Source organism: Lycium barbarum, chromosome 3, assembly GCF_019175385.1.
Source record: "Lycium barbarum isolate Lr01 chromosome 3, ASM1917538v2, whole genome shotgun sequence".
Lineage (NCBI taxonomy): Eukaryota > Viridiplantae > Streptophyta > Magnoliopsida > Solanales > Solanaceae > Lycium > Lycium barbarum.
In genome coordinates, this window is record NC_083339.1 from 116,881,848 (window position 1) to 116,896,224 (window position 14,377).

General features: G+C 34.5%; 1 protein-coding gene and 1 long non-coding RNA gene across 6 annotated transcripts; both read left to right on the plus strand.

Annotated features, from left to right (window-relative positions):
* Nucleotides 1–1,011: 1,011 nt before the first annotated feature.
* LOC132634042 (ferric reduction oxidase 4-like) lies at nt 1,012–9,923 on the plus strand. Of its 3 annotated transcripts, none has more exons than XM_060350359.1 (8): nt 1,012–1,193; nt 1,706–1,809; nt 1,957–2,135; nt 2,256–2,490; nt 3,276–3,603; nt 6,369–6,606; nt 7,554–8,263; nt 9,602–9,923. In XM_060350359.1, the coding sequence occupies exons 1-8, from the start codon at nt 1,040–1,042 to the stop codon at nt 9,739–9,741; spliced, it is 2,088 nt and encodes a 695-aa protein (XP_060206342.1). In that variant the 5' UTR covers nt 1,012–1,039; the 3' UTR covers nt 9,742–9,923. The 3 variants fall into 3 exon arrangements, with proteins under 3 accessions (XP_060206342.1, XP_060206343.1, XP_060206344.1); XM_060350360.1 differs by having other exon boundaries at nt 1,960–2,135; XM_060350361.1 differs by having other exon boundaries at nt 1,706–1,784; nt 1,938–2,135.
* A 675-nt stretch (nt 9,924–10,598) lies between these two features.
* LOC132634044 (uncharacterized) lies at nt 10,599–13,317 on the plus strand. Of its 3 annotated transcripts, XR_009580014.1 has the most exons (4): nt 10,599–10,868; nt 11,883–12,027; nt 12,148–12,248; nt 12,620–13,317. It is a non-coding gene; the product is annotated as an uncharacterized LOC132634044 (long non-coding RNA). The 3 variants fall into 3 exon arrangements; XR_009580012.1 differs by lacking the exon at nt 12,620–13,317 and having other exon boundaries at nt 10,604–10,868; nt 12,148–12,611; XR_009580013.1 differs by lacking the exon at nt 12,620–13,317 and having other exon boundaries at nt 10,607–10,868; nt 11,898–12,027; nt 12,148–12,610.
* Nucleotides 13,318–14,377: the final 1,060 nt, after the last annotated feature.

Below are 14,377 nucleotides of genomic sequence, written 5' to 3' on the forward strand. Positions count from 1 at the left end.
TTGCCAACGCTAGAACGTACTAAAATTTGTGTACTACAATTTTATGTGTAGTAATTAGTCAACTGTACTTGCAGTGCTAGTACCATCTAAAATCTTGGAATTTTCATTCATCCTGTTTCTTTAAATGAGAGGATATCTTTAATTAAATTAAGTTATCCATGGGTCTTTAAGAATCAATGCATCCTTCCTATTTGCTATGCGCCGGGTCAACTTATAAAGTATTCCCTAATTATTCCAAGCTAGTACTAACTAGTTTGTACAGGCAAAATTATTTTAATCCAATCTATTATCGGGCCAATATTTTTTTGCTCTGTAACTGTTGCGTAATATTCTTGCACTAAACTTATTCCCATTCGATCTTTGCAGCTAAACTAATAAATCCAAGACGTGTGTTATTCATCGATGCATTTACAGTTAATCATAGTTAGTTGATGGGTATTGTTACTTTGATTTTTAAACGCCAAAGTAAAACTACTTGGTTTGGTATGTCAACACTGGGTGCGATTAGTATTATATGCCTTCTATTTGAGTTTTAAGTTATATACACCGTTAGTGTAAAGAAGTTACACTATTAAGTCACCCAAAGATATTTACAGGTAAATCTTCTTAAAATTAATGTGGATTGTAATATTAAAAATAGAATAAATTAACTATATAACATGTAAAAATGATCTGACATTGTAAAATTTTCTTACACTGTCCATATATATAACTTATAACTTGTTTTTACCTTGTCAAAAGTGGTAAAGCGGCTCTTCCTGTTTGTTGAAAGGCAAATATATATCCTATACACGTTTACTTAACTGCTATTCACCTTAAAATTGTCAATAAAGAAATTAAGTAAATAGTACCACTTGAGAAGTCCACGCAAGGGAATTTGTAGCTGATATCAATCATAATAGGTAAAAGCATTAAGCATGATGTTCCAATTTTGCACACATGACAACACACTCTTCTATATATATACCATCTCTCTATAAGCCAATCTCATCACATGCATATTGAGAATTTGAGATCATAGTAACTATAGTGTGTGGAGATGAGGAGCAGATCAGCTGTTTTGAATATTCTTTTGGTATTGGTGTTTATTGGATGGCTCTTCATATGGGTAATGTTACCTACAGAGACTTACAAATATTCATGGACGCCCCTGCTCCTAAACAAGCTCAACTCCACATATTTCAGAGAACAAGGTAATTAATTTTAATTGGTTTAACATACTTCTTCCTGTCTTAATTTCCAAATTAAATGGTCCTAGCTTTGTTGGCTGTGTCTTGAATTCTAGTGGATCTGAATTGTGACCTAACCACAAAAGCTAACGATAGGGCCCCAAAATTGGAGAAGAAATGGATATCATGTACACACCATGCACGACCAGTGCACGGCCACTAAGCAGCTACGAGTTGTTACGGCGATCCTAGCGTATCATGTCATGTTTTTGTCTATTTTTAAGGTCCATTGACCTAGGTTTGGGAAACACTTGTGTGGTATTTAAAGAGGATTTAATTGAGAATCTCATGTATGTTTCTTCTCTTTCATAGCAAAAAAATTTGATCTGCTTCTATTAAGTTCATAGTCTTGGCTGAACCTTGTTAGATTCTTGTGTTATTTCTCTTCTTTATTTATTTCGTGCATGATTGTGTACTAATTAGCCACTGCGCTATACTGCACATAGCTAATAAACTTCGCACATCTTTAATTACAGGGACAAATCTTCTTCTATTAACTTTTCCTATAATGTTGATAGCTGTTGTGAGCTGCATCTATCTTCATCTTTACAGCAAGCCAAGTTCTGATCATCAGAGGTTAGTTAATTAGTAGTAGTAGTAGTAGTATTAATTTCATCTTCGATCTTATCTCGTTCTCAGCAGCCATTAATAGTTGATAAAATAATTCATTCATGTTGGACATGTTTAACTAATATAATTGTGGTGCAGTAACAATGACAATAATAAGGAGCGGCAATATTTTCGTTCTTGGAAACGGCCACTGCTCGTGATGGAACCTCTTGGAATTGTGAACGCCGTTGAACTTACTTTTACTGCCATGTTTACCGTCCTTCTTATTTGGTCTTTAGCCAACTACGTCTATGTCAGCTATGGTCATCTCCATATGCACAATGCTGGGGAGAAAGTGTAGGTCATCGATCTACTTAATATTTCCTATATACACTTTTCTTTTTTGAAAAAAGAAACAGTTACTAAATCCGATTTTATCCATGGATTGGTCTATATTTTTGGGTTAATAATTTACAGGTGGATGGCAAAGTTTCGAAGTGTATTTTTGAGGCTTGGCTACGTTGGAAATATTTGCTATGCGTTTTTGTTTTTTCCAGTGACCCGATTGTCCTCAATTTTGCCGCTGGTTGGGCTAACTTCAGAATCAAGCATTAAATATCACATCTGGCTTGGGCATATCTCTATGGCCCTTGCAATTCTCCATAGTGTTGGCTTCGTCATATACTATGCCGTGTCTAATCAAATGATAGAGGTAATTTGTTCACATATATCGTATATCCTTCACGATATTCTTCAAGTGTTTGGAGATCTCTTAATTAGTTACTATATCTTTGGATGGTATCTTTTATCACAAACTACTAGGGTTAGTTTTTGTGTGTTCAAGTGAATTCATAACTTTTGGCTAACTATTTATAGATATGCAAAAAAGTTTAAATTAAATACATATAATTAATAAGATCACACTGATGATCAATCAAAACTCACTGATCACCCTTGATCTTGGATCCTCCTATCTAATTGATTTTACACCTAAATAAAGTATAGAAATTTGAGCATCACATCCAAAATCTTAATTAAATTGTTAGAGAGACCATGGTATTTACTTAATTACATTTTCAACGCGTCCCTTCACGTGCAGACCTATTTTTTTCATGGGTTAAGTATATGAAAAATTATTTTTTAGTAAGGAATATTTTCATTACACGTCAGTCTAACAACACCTACAACAAAAATTTAACCCTAATATATGAAAAATCAGTTTTTAATAAGGAATATATTCATTACACATCAGTCTAACAACACCTACAACAAAAATTTAACCCTAATATATGTGATAATCGGTTAAATAGAATTCTATTTTTGTAATGGGTGATTTTGAGTCTAGAACCTAAGATCTCACCTGCTTTGACACCAAGTTGAAGTATATATAATTACTATTTTATCTAAAAGCTTAAGTTGTTACTTAACTATAGTTTCAACACAAAGAAGTTGATTAGTTAATAATGTCATATACTCCATGGTTAATTATACATGCAGATGCTAGAGTGGAGCAGTACCTACGTATCCAACGTAGCTGGAGAAATTGCTACCTTGGTTGCAATAGCAATGTGGGCAACAAGTCTGTACAAGATAAGGAGAAAGATGTTTGACGTTTTCTTCTACACACATCAGCTCTATTCTCTCTACATCTTCTTCTACCTATTGCATGTCGGAGCTGCCTACACATGCATGATCCTCCCTGGAATTTTTCTCTTTGTGATCGACCGATACTTGAGATTCTTACAGTCTAAACGAAGGGCTAGATTAATTTCTTCGCGACTTTTACCTGGTAGCTCTGTTGAACTCACATTTTCCAAGAATCCAGGTGAATATACTCTTTTTGTTTTCAATTTATATAGGTATGTCTTTTTAAAAAAGAATGGTATCTTTTATATTTAGTAGCTCTTTAGTTCCAACATTCTACCTGACATATTTAAGATCAAAATATACTAACATTTTGGTACATTTTTGTCACGCCCCGAATCATGGCCTGGGCGTAACACGGCACTCGGTGCCTGACTGCATGTGACCGAGCGAACCACATGGCTTGCTGAACCATCATGAGGCATACATGAGCGGAAATATAACGTGAAGTACATGATGAGCTTTTACAAAATATAGTAAGTCATAATATTAAACATAAATACTTGATTAAGTCATGAATGCGGACAATATCATAAATGAGCCAAACCGGCTAACCAACTTTGAAAGTCTAACATGACACTTGTCTTGTCTATGAAACCTCTAACATGAGTCTGAAAAACACGTAACATACTTGCTGGGACAAGGCCCCCAGCATACCTTTAGATGCAAAACTAGATAAAGAAAGATAATTCCTAAACCCCGAATGAGATGAGGCTCACCAATAAGCTGGTACATGCAGATCCTAATGAGCAGAAGCGTCGTCCTGTAAATCCGTACCTGCATCGTGAAATGCAGGCCCCCGGGCAATAAAAGGGGACGTCAGCACATTGAATGTACTGGTATGTAAAGCAACTGAAAGAAATAACATGGGACATGGAATAACATGATAAGAACTGAAACTGAAAACCTGGACATGAACATTAGCATGAGCATGAGTACATATATATATATATATATATATATATATATATATAAGCAAAACATGATAAGTAGGGAGAGCATTTCATAAACCGACATGTGGTATCACCACGTGGGTACGTGGAGTTTGGTACCTCGCCGGACCAGTAGAGCCCCTATACCTTGCCAGGGTATAAGGTGGTAACGTGCCTGATGGATCCATTCAATGTAAAATTAAGGTATCGTCCTAACTGGGCGGAGCGATCCTTGTCCTATGGTGGCTACATAGTTTCAGGCTATCTGAGCCTTCTCAGTAATTCGTGCAACTCCCAAAAACATGAACATAATATAGTTGGCTAAGAAGCCCATGATTTTCGTGAATTAACTTGTACTTGTCTTGTAATCATGATTTCACGAAATAACTTGTAAACATGGTTTTATGAAATAACTTATAAATATGGTTTCATGAAATAACTTGTATTTAGTATGTATGCATCTTGTATCATAGCATGAAAGTAATTATATAATATAGTTGCATGAAAACTTGTAGACATGTAGGATATTCATGAAATAATCATTTTTATTTAAAAACATGCATGCAAGAACCCATGGAATACGAGATATGGGTTTTCATGGATTACAGACTGATTCTCAATAATCATATGGAGCTATTAAGAACACAATGATAGAATCATAGCAATTCATACATAATATAATCATGGACATAGACCTAGGGTTATCATGAGCATAGTATAGAATAGAAACCCTAGTTTTGTAAAGTTTCATAATTTATGGATTTTGAGGTGTGGGGAAGAACAATGATGTTCCCACACGTAGATAGTAACTCTACATACCTGGTAATGCCTCAAACTTGAATTAAGGACTCTAACTTTGAAGAGGATTTCCAAAATCTTGAATTCTTGAACCTTGAGATGGGTTTTCTTGAAAACCCTAGCTTATGAACAATGATTTCTTGCTTAGATTATTAGAGTATATGTTAGAATTGAGTTGGAATAATTAGAGTAGGCTTACCTTGGTGTTCTTGATGATGGGAGAGGGTAGGAGGTCGTTCTAGGGCTTGAAGGAATGAAAAATAATGATGTGAACTGATACGGATGAATATCTACTGTTCTGGAAAATTAAAATTTCCGCCCAGTTAAATACTGGCCGTATTTTGAAATACGGGCTGTATTTTGAAATACGGACTGCACTGCGTCTCTTCAGTAAAATGACCATAACTCTTTGCACAGATGTCCGTTTGACCCCCATAATATACCGTTGGAAAGGTATTTCAAAGCTCTACAACTTTCATCAAGGAAGTTTTCCCAAATTTCAAATACGTTTTAAAATACGGGCCGTATTTTGAAATACGGTCCGTATTTAACCATTTGACATCCAAATGCCAAATTCCAGAATACTCAGAAATCCTTGGTACCAGTATACAACTTGAATTACGGCCCGTATACTGAAATACGATCACTGTTCATGGGCGTAAACCCCCATCTTACAACTGAACAGGAAAATTCCAATTCCCACATTCTTTATCTGATTTTCTAAGCCTAGAATCATGGTCAAAGCTTACGTTAAAGGTATGAGGTGTTACAATTCTTTTTTAGTTTAAGATCACACGATTGAAAAGTTTTTTTTTTTTTACTTTCTTAAATTAATTTCACACTTGGTCAAATTAAGACGCATAAAATTAAACGTAGGAGAATATATCTTTACAATTGCCTAAAAATGTTAATTAATTAAGTACCTTTTAAAGATGTTAATTAAAATCCACTTCGTTTCAATTTATGTGAATCTATTTCCTTTTTAGCTCATTCAGAAAAGAATGAAATAATTTAATTTAAACTTCTCATTAATTTATCCTTAACGAGAAACTTTTATTGCTATCTAAACATGTTTAAGACCACACGTTTCAAAAATCTTTCTTTCTTAAATTTTGTGTCAAGTCAAACAAGTTCACATAAATTAAAATATGGATACTATATATGCTAGACTTGTTATTAATGGATGTACTTATTATTTTCACTTTATATATAACAGCATTGACGTACAACCCTACAAGCATCTTGTATGTGAATGTGCCAAGCGTATCCAAGTTGCAGTGGCATCCATATACAGTAGTTTCAAGCAGTAATTTGGAGTCAGATAAGCTGAGTGTTGTAATTAAATGCGTGGGAAGTTGGAGCCAAAAATTAGAAAAGCAACTTTCTTCTTCTCCAGATCGTCTTGAAATCTCAACAGAGGGACCTTATGGACCTTCATCATCTCATTTCTTAAGGTAACTACCAATTAAGGCTTGGACCTAACATTCGTTCAGATTTTTCCCCCTTTACTAGTAAATGACTAATTACAGTTGAAAAGGAGAAAATAGAAGGACAATAGCATTAATTCCAGGTACTTAATTAAAAACAAATCATCCATGTTAAATGGTTAGGCAATTTTATCTCAATACTATTCCTTGTTCTTATTTTTCACTATGCGTTCGTGTTTAATTTTTTATATTTTTTTTCTTTTACCGTTTCACTTTAATTATATACTAGCATATATTTACTTGAGATATCATGCGAATACTTTTGTCTAACCATGACATTTCCTAATATTTATGCAGAATAATTTGGTTCTTTCACCTATTTTCTTAATTATAGTAGGATTATTTCTCTGTCTAACTATTAGTATCAACTACTGATTTATTTTCAAATATCTGGTCGTTGATCACATAATCTTCGTAGTTGTTGCTCAACTTGATGTGAGTTAAATTTCTTTAACTAACTTCTATACACTAAAAACATAAAAAGAATTTTTTATGACATTAGATCATCTGAAACACATCTACTAATGTTTATAATACGCAGGAGTAAATAAAATTGCAAAATAGTTCATTTTATCTGCTATAACGAATTAAAATACACTGATAATATAAAAACTTAAGTAGTTTATCAGCTTATATTAAAAGTTAAAGCCACTATTCAATAGGGATGCCTTGTTACCAATGGCAGACCCACGTTCGGTGTTTCAGGTTATTGAGCACCCAATACTTTTAATTTAGAGCCAAAACACTATTACCTTATAGAAATATTAGTAATTCGTATAAATACATTAACTGAGTAACATGTCTTAGTAGCAATTTTCAAACTAAAAATAATTGAATACCGATGATTTAAAAATTCTGTGTCCATCACTGGTTGTTACAAAGATTTAACAAATTGGAATGTGACATTGTTGCAGTCGAGATTGCTTGATGATGATCAGTGGAGGAAGTGGAATTACTCCCATGATTTCAATAATCAGAGAGCTCATTTACAAAAGCTCACAACCCAACACCAAAGTACCAAAAGTCATCCTAATCACAGCCTTCAAAAACACATCTGATCTCACAATGCTTGATCTCTTGCTCCCCATTTCCACAACTCCTACCGATATTTCCAACTTAGATTTCCAAATCGAAGCCTACATTACCAGAGAAAACAACCCACAGGAAAATAACCTTAAAGGTCATGTCCAAACAATCGTGTTCAAGCAAAATCCAAAAGACACTCCAATTTCAGCACCACTTGGCAAAAGCAGTTGGCTATGGCTCGGCGCGATAATTTCGTCGTCATTTGTCATGTTTCTCCTTTTGTTAGGCCTCGTTACGCGTTACTCTATATACCCAGTTGAGCGCGATGGAAAAATATATCATTACAGTGGGAAAATCATTTGGGACATGTTTTTGGTTTGTGTTTCGGTTTTTATTGCCACCAGTGTCATTTTTATGTGGCAAAAAAAGAAGAATGAAAGTGAAGGGAAACAAATTCAGAATGTGGAAATGCCTACCAATCCTACGAATTCACCTGCTGGTAATTTATGTGGTACGGAAATGGAGCTGGAAAGCCTTCCTCAGCAGTCTATTGTGCAAGCTACTAAGGTGCATTATGGTGCAAGGCCTGATCTAAAAAGTAAGTTTGCTCATTCTTGGCACATTTACTTATATATACAATAGCTAAAATTTTACACTATTAGTGCAGTTTAATTTGCTATAACGATTAGTTGCATTACTTTTAAAATTAGTAATTCTACTGATTATGGATATTCACAATATGTAATTACTTTTTAAATGACCTGATAGTGAGAGAAAAGAACTTCGGTCATTGTTAGTGTATAAGAACTAATACATACACCATGCATATGTTCTTGAAATATTTACCCTCTGTTTGGATGGTTGTTTCCCGTGGTTCATTAATGTACAGTATGGTATGGTACAGTATGGTGTTGTATTGTATTGTACCGTATTAATGAACACAATGTTCGGATAGACTGTATCGTTTGTTGTGGTTTAATAACATTTGTATTATTTGGTTTGACTGTATGGTACTGTATAATAACTTGTAAGTTTACTAAAATATCCTTAACTCTTAATTAGAAATTAATTTATATATATTAATAAAATTCAGATAAAGAATAAAATAGAAACTTTAAAAAATAAGTAGGTAGTGGGTGGGGGTGGTGTGAGGTGGGTAGTTGTGGGATGAGAGTGGGGGTAGTGGGTGGTAAGGTGGGGGTGAGTGGTTGTAGGGGTGGGGTTGGGTGGTGGTGAGGGGTAGTGGATGGGGGTGGTGGAGGGGTAAGTGGTGTGACTTAGGTGTTGTAGGATAAGGGTGGGCGTGAGTTGTTATGGGGTGGGATTGGGTGGTGGTGAGGAGTAGTGGGTTGTGGTTAGGGTGGTGGGGGTGGGTGGTAGCGCGGGGGTGGGGTGGGGGTGGGTGGTAGCGCGGGGTTGGGGTGGGGGTGAGTGGTAGGGTGGGGGTGAGGGTGGGGCGGATGGTGGAGGGTGGGTATAATGGAGAAATGAAATACGTAACCACAAAAAAAACCACCAAATCTGTGGTTTTCAAAATTGAGACTTTTTATGGTTATATAATCATGGAATGAACCACGGGTTTACAATACCATACCACATAATTTTAAGAACAATGGAAACAAACATGGTTTCATAGAAAACCATACATTAATGAACCACAGGAAACCACCATCCAAATAAGGGGTTAGTACACGAGGAACTTATTATTTGTACTTCGCACAATGGCGAAATCAAAAGTTTCGCTAATGGCATTCAACATTTAATTTTTATGTCTAATAGTACTACTATTTAACCTATATACGTCATATTAGTTTTTCGACAAAAGTATTCAACTAACCACCCTTCGCCGGTTATAATTCTGCCCCACGCACACACTGGTATTTTTCTTGAAATAATTGTTAGAAGAGGAACTTATATTATTTGAATTGAATGACAGGAATGCTTTTTGATTGCAAAGCATCAGATGTTGGAGTTGTGGTTTGCGGGCCAAAGAGCATGAGACATGAGGTTGCCAAAATATGTGCTTCTGGCTTGGCACAAAACCTACATTTTGAATCTATTAGCTTTAATTGGTGATGCTCTGGTTGCTTGTCCGACAAAAACGAGGACAGATGTTTTGTCTTTAATTTGCTACAGTTTTTCTTTGTTTGTTGGCTTTTGGATTGTAATTGGTTGTGACTTGTGTGCAAGTTTCTGAAATATGGTTTAAAAAGTTGTGTTGTACAGTATAACCTCGTCAAAAGTTGTATAAAAGCAACATGCACTTACGTTGTTCTGCGTACAAAGAAAATAATGAACATCTTCAATTAGGGGCCTGCTTGGAAGGCTACCTTGTAATAGAATTTGACATGTTTATTTGGTCAAATAATTACTTGATCAACATGAATATGAATGTGTGATATTGTTTGCATGTGTACTCGTGTTGTTTCGGTCACACAGATCTATAACTTGTACAGAAAGTAAACTTGTTGACAAATATTAATACTACCTTTATATAAGCGGCTAAAGGAGGCTATTTCCGGAATTTAACATGAGGCTAAATTTGCCATTCCACATATCTGCTTCAAGGTGTAGGTCCCTCTAAAAGGGAATTTTACACTGTATGCCAATTATGGCAAAATATTTATCCGTTTTGGCCCATCTTTTTTAAATTACCCGCCATAGCCAATTTTTTCCTCTTCAGTTTTTTACTAGTCTTATACATTATTATACACTCTTATACAAGATTTATACATTGTCTACAGTAGATGTATAATGTTATATATTGTTGTATAATATTGTATACTAGTCTTATACATTATTATAAACTTTTATACAAGGTGTATATATTGTCTACAGTAGGTATATAAAGTTGTATATTGTTTTATAAAGGTGAATATTCAAGTTGTGCCATGAAATATTGGACTGTAGGTTTGTAATTTAAAATATGGGCTATGAATATGTAATTTTGACCCATAAATTGTTTATAACTGAAATTTTCCCCTGCTAAAATTCCACTGTGTTTAGCAGACGTGCTACTTCCTTTCTTCCCGAGTGGCTATGTAGCAAATATTAGGCCCGCTGTGTTGTTCTCTGTTCTCATCTTACCACCGCTTCCCCTGTCTTGTTTGTGATACTTTCTGGTGGAATCTTTCTCACTCTGCTCTTCTTCTTCAAATTTGTTGCCTTGTTGGTACTACTAATTCCCCTTTACCCACTTTTCAGTAAGTTCAGTTCGTACTGTATCGATTTCAATTTCTCGCTTTTTGGCTTTCGGATCTGTTGTGATTTTTGTTATTCACAATTTTTTATGGTATCGGCTAAACTGTTTGGTATTTGGAGGACATCTTTTTCCTGTTTTGTGGGTCTAACATTTAGAGTAGACAAGTTATGATTCAAATTACTGAAAGGGGCTATGACTGATTGCTTGTTATGGTATGGGCTAAACTGATTGCTTTTTAGCCATGAAAATTGATAAAAACCGTTCAGTTAATAAGCAGCCCTAGGTCAGTAGATTAGTCCATAAAACAATAAAGGAAGTGCTCTTGGCCAAAATATATTGTATATGTACGTGTTTAGCTTTGCTCTGCTTCTTGGACTTTCTTAGCATCACTGATTTGCCTTTGTCATGATTTTGGTTAATAATCATAGATGACGTTTACCGATAACTATTAATGAAACAATAATGTAACAAGGAAGACGAGTTGTGGGGAAAAAAAGCTCAAGGTAATGTATGTGTTTAGCGAAACATCACTAAAACATTTCATATTATGGAGATCAACTTAGTGCATCCAACAATATCAATATGCTTCATAATTTGTTCAATGTGATAATGAGAAAACTTGGTGGGATAGCAAAGTTATTGGGAGCCAAGGTAACATTATTTCATTGATATGAATGAATATTGTGGGTCATTGACAATTTTGGGCCATTCAGAATATTTGTTTTAGGCCATGTTTATTGTTTAAAGGTTTCTGGCAGTGACCTTCGACATGCTCTGACATTATACCAAAAAAGGGGGTCGAATTACCCATATTAGACGTATTGACATGGTGTAGGAACTATTACAGTGTTTCAATTTGAGCATCTATAATGAAGAATATTTAATCCCCTTTTTCAAGTCAACCGTCCAAAGTTTTCTACGTAGGTTAGACCATCAAAATTTTCATAATGTACTTGGTCTTAATGAGAATTTCTGTATTGCGAGTGCCTGTACCTAAGCTTATTATGTTGAACAGTAATTTATTCTTTAGGTACCACAAACTACTAGCAAGAAGTTGCCTCCTGAAATATCCACTCCTGAGTATGCGGTTGTGGGTACATATGAAAAGATCATTCACACACTTCTTGCACAGCGAACAACATATATACATGCTAGAGGAGGTACATGAGCTATACCGGGGATATGTTTGTATTATCATTTGAGTTGAAACTTCTGAAATTTTATTAAATATACTGTATCTCGGGCTTAGTGCGTCTTTTTTTCTTTTTTTTATACTGTAGCTCGGACTGAGATTGGAGAATTTGTTGCGTATGATCTTGACGAGGATGAAGATTGGCTTCAAGAGTTCAACAGAAAAAAGAAAGGTTCTTGCAGCTGAAAAGTAAAAAAATCTTAAACCATGCTTCTTGGCACCTACTGTGTTACATTTATACACACATCTTTCTTTGAGACGTATTCACTTGAATGTGAAGTTTACTCTGGTTAAGCTTGTATTCCTCATGCCACTGCAAGCTGGATATTTTTATTTACTGCTTTGCAAGACGTGTGATAACAAATTGGATAAACTATATGTTCTTAGATCCAACGTATATCTTATCCAATTTACATTTTCTATATGAAAACGAGACAAATTTTGGCGATTCTTCTTTGTTGGTTTGCTTTGGATGGGTGCAGAACTTTATCAACTCAATGAAATAAGTACTAAATAATTTCTTCAATGATCTTGATAGGTATGTCTTCTACCTTGTGCAGATCAATCGAGACACGCTCAGCTCGATCAATATTTTCTCCTACAGTCTTTATGTCTTGACTTTTGAATTAGATTTATCTACAATGTGTAATAAAATAATATCATTTTTTTCATGTTTATCATTACTAGTTACTACTTACGCGGCTAACGAGAGCTGCTTGGGGTTGTAGGGCTATTTTGGAAAATTCGGTAAATTTCTGGATAGTCTGGTCATATCACCCTAATGTTTGTGCTATGTGTGTTTGTACGTATGATCAGCCGCTCTTCTCCCGTGCTTTAATGACAAAATACCCGATCATCTTTATGGAAATACCAAGTATATGCTACTTTTTGTCATCTAGGTCCAGGGAGGTTATTTCTGTAATTGCAGCAAAATAAAGCAACTCTATTGGATGAGAAAATGATCTACTGTAGCTCCCTTGAAAATATTTGTCTTTAGTTGACTATTCTACCCTCTTCTGCTAATGTCATCCCTACTATTCTCCAAGACAAATCATTTCATAAGGGCCCCACAACCAAACATCTTAAATCTTCTTTGCATATATCAAACTAGTACATGTCCGCGCTTCGCGCAGTCAGTAAAAATATTTGTCTTACAAATACAAAAATTACAGATTTTGGAAGGACAATAATTGGAGGATTCAAAAAAAATTAAAAAAAAATTGACCTAGATAAGTAAAATAGAGGTATAGACATTAATCTGCGCATTTAGTCCAGAATACTCCTTCATCTCATTTTATATGAAGATATTACTATTTCGGAAGTCAAACAATTTTTTTCTACAATCTTCTCAAACTATTTTTACATATTGCGAATCATTAGCTATGTTTATTTGTAGTATTTTTTGTGTAGTTTTTAAGTATGTAAATTTCATTTTAAGAATTTTAAAAAATCTATTCCAAAATTCATAGTCAAAATAGTTATTTTGGCCCCGAGCCCCTTCCTATAAATTGAGAAAGAGGGAGTAATATTTCGAGAAAGAAAAAATAACATTTTACGATACAATTGCATAAAATGTAGAACTAACACGCTAAAATGCATAAAAATTGTAGATGTACTGAAAAGTCAGAGAAAAATATGGAGAAAAATAAAAATAAAAGAGGAATATGAATATAACACATACTTGTTAGCCTCAAACCTTTTTCTGGAAACATCAGTTGGATCAGAAAACAAAGAAAATCAATTTCCCACAATAATTACAATGCTCAAATAAAAGTAATCGATATCATCAGAAAATATATCGATTCTCCTAAAATATATAGATTGATATCTAAATAACAGGTCATATTGGAAGATGGAGAGAGGAAGAGATTATTAATGAATTATTTAATGATCATTTAATAAAATAGTCCATATTGATTCAAGAATATGAAAAGGACTTTTGTAATTTAGCGTCGAGTAAGTTAATTAACTTTTTTCACGATGACCACTTGGTAGAAGGTCTCTCCGACTCTAGCCGTTGAAGCAAGGAATTGGAACCATATTGCTAAATATCCTAATCATGTACATTTGAAACTATTCATGTTTGTGAATTCTCTAGTTCGCTTGATTTGCTCAATATCCTAACTTGCCATTCACCTGTTTTCTTTAATACATCATTCTGTTTGATATGAAGGCAAAGATGCAGTAATAAAAAAAGAAAACAAAATGAAGACAATATGGAAGAATATCAGTATTTTCCCATATATGTGTCATTGTTTTGGATGAAGCATCAAATTCACACACTAAAATTAACTAATAAAAGTTACCTGCTGAAGGAA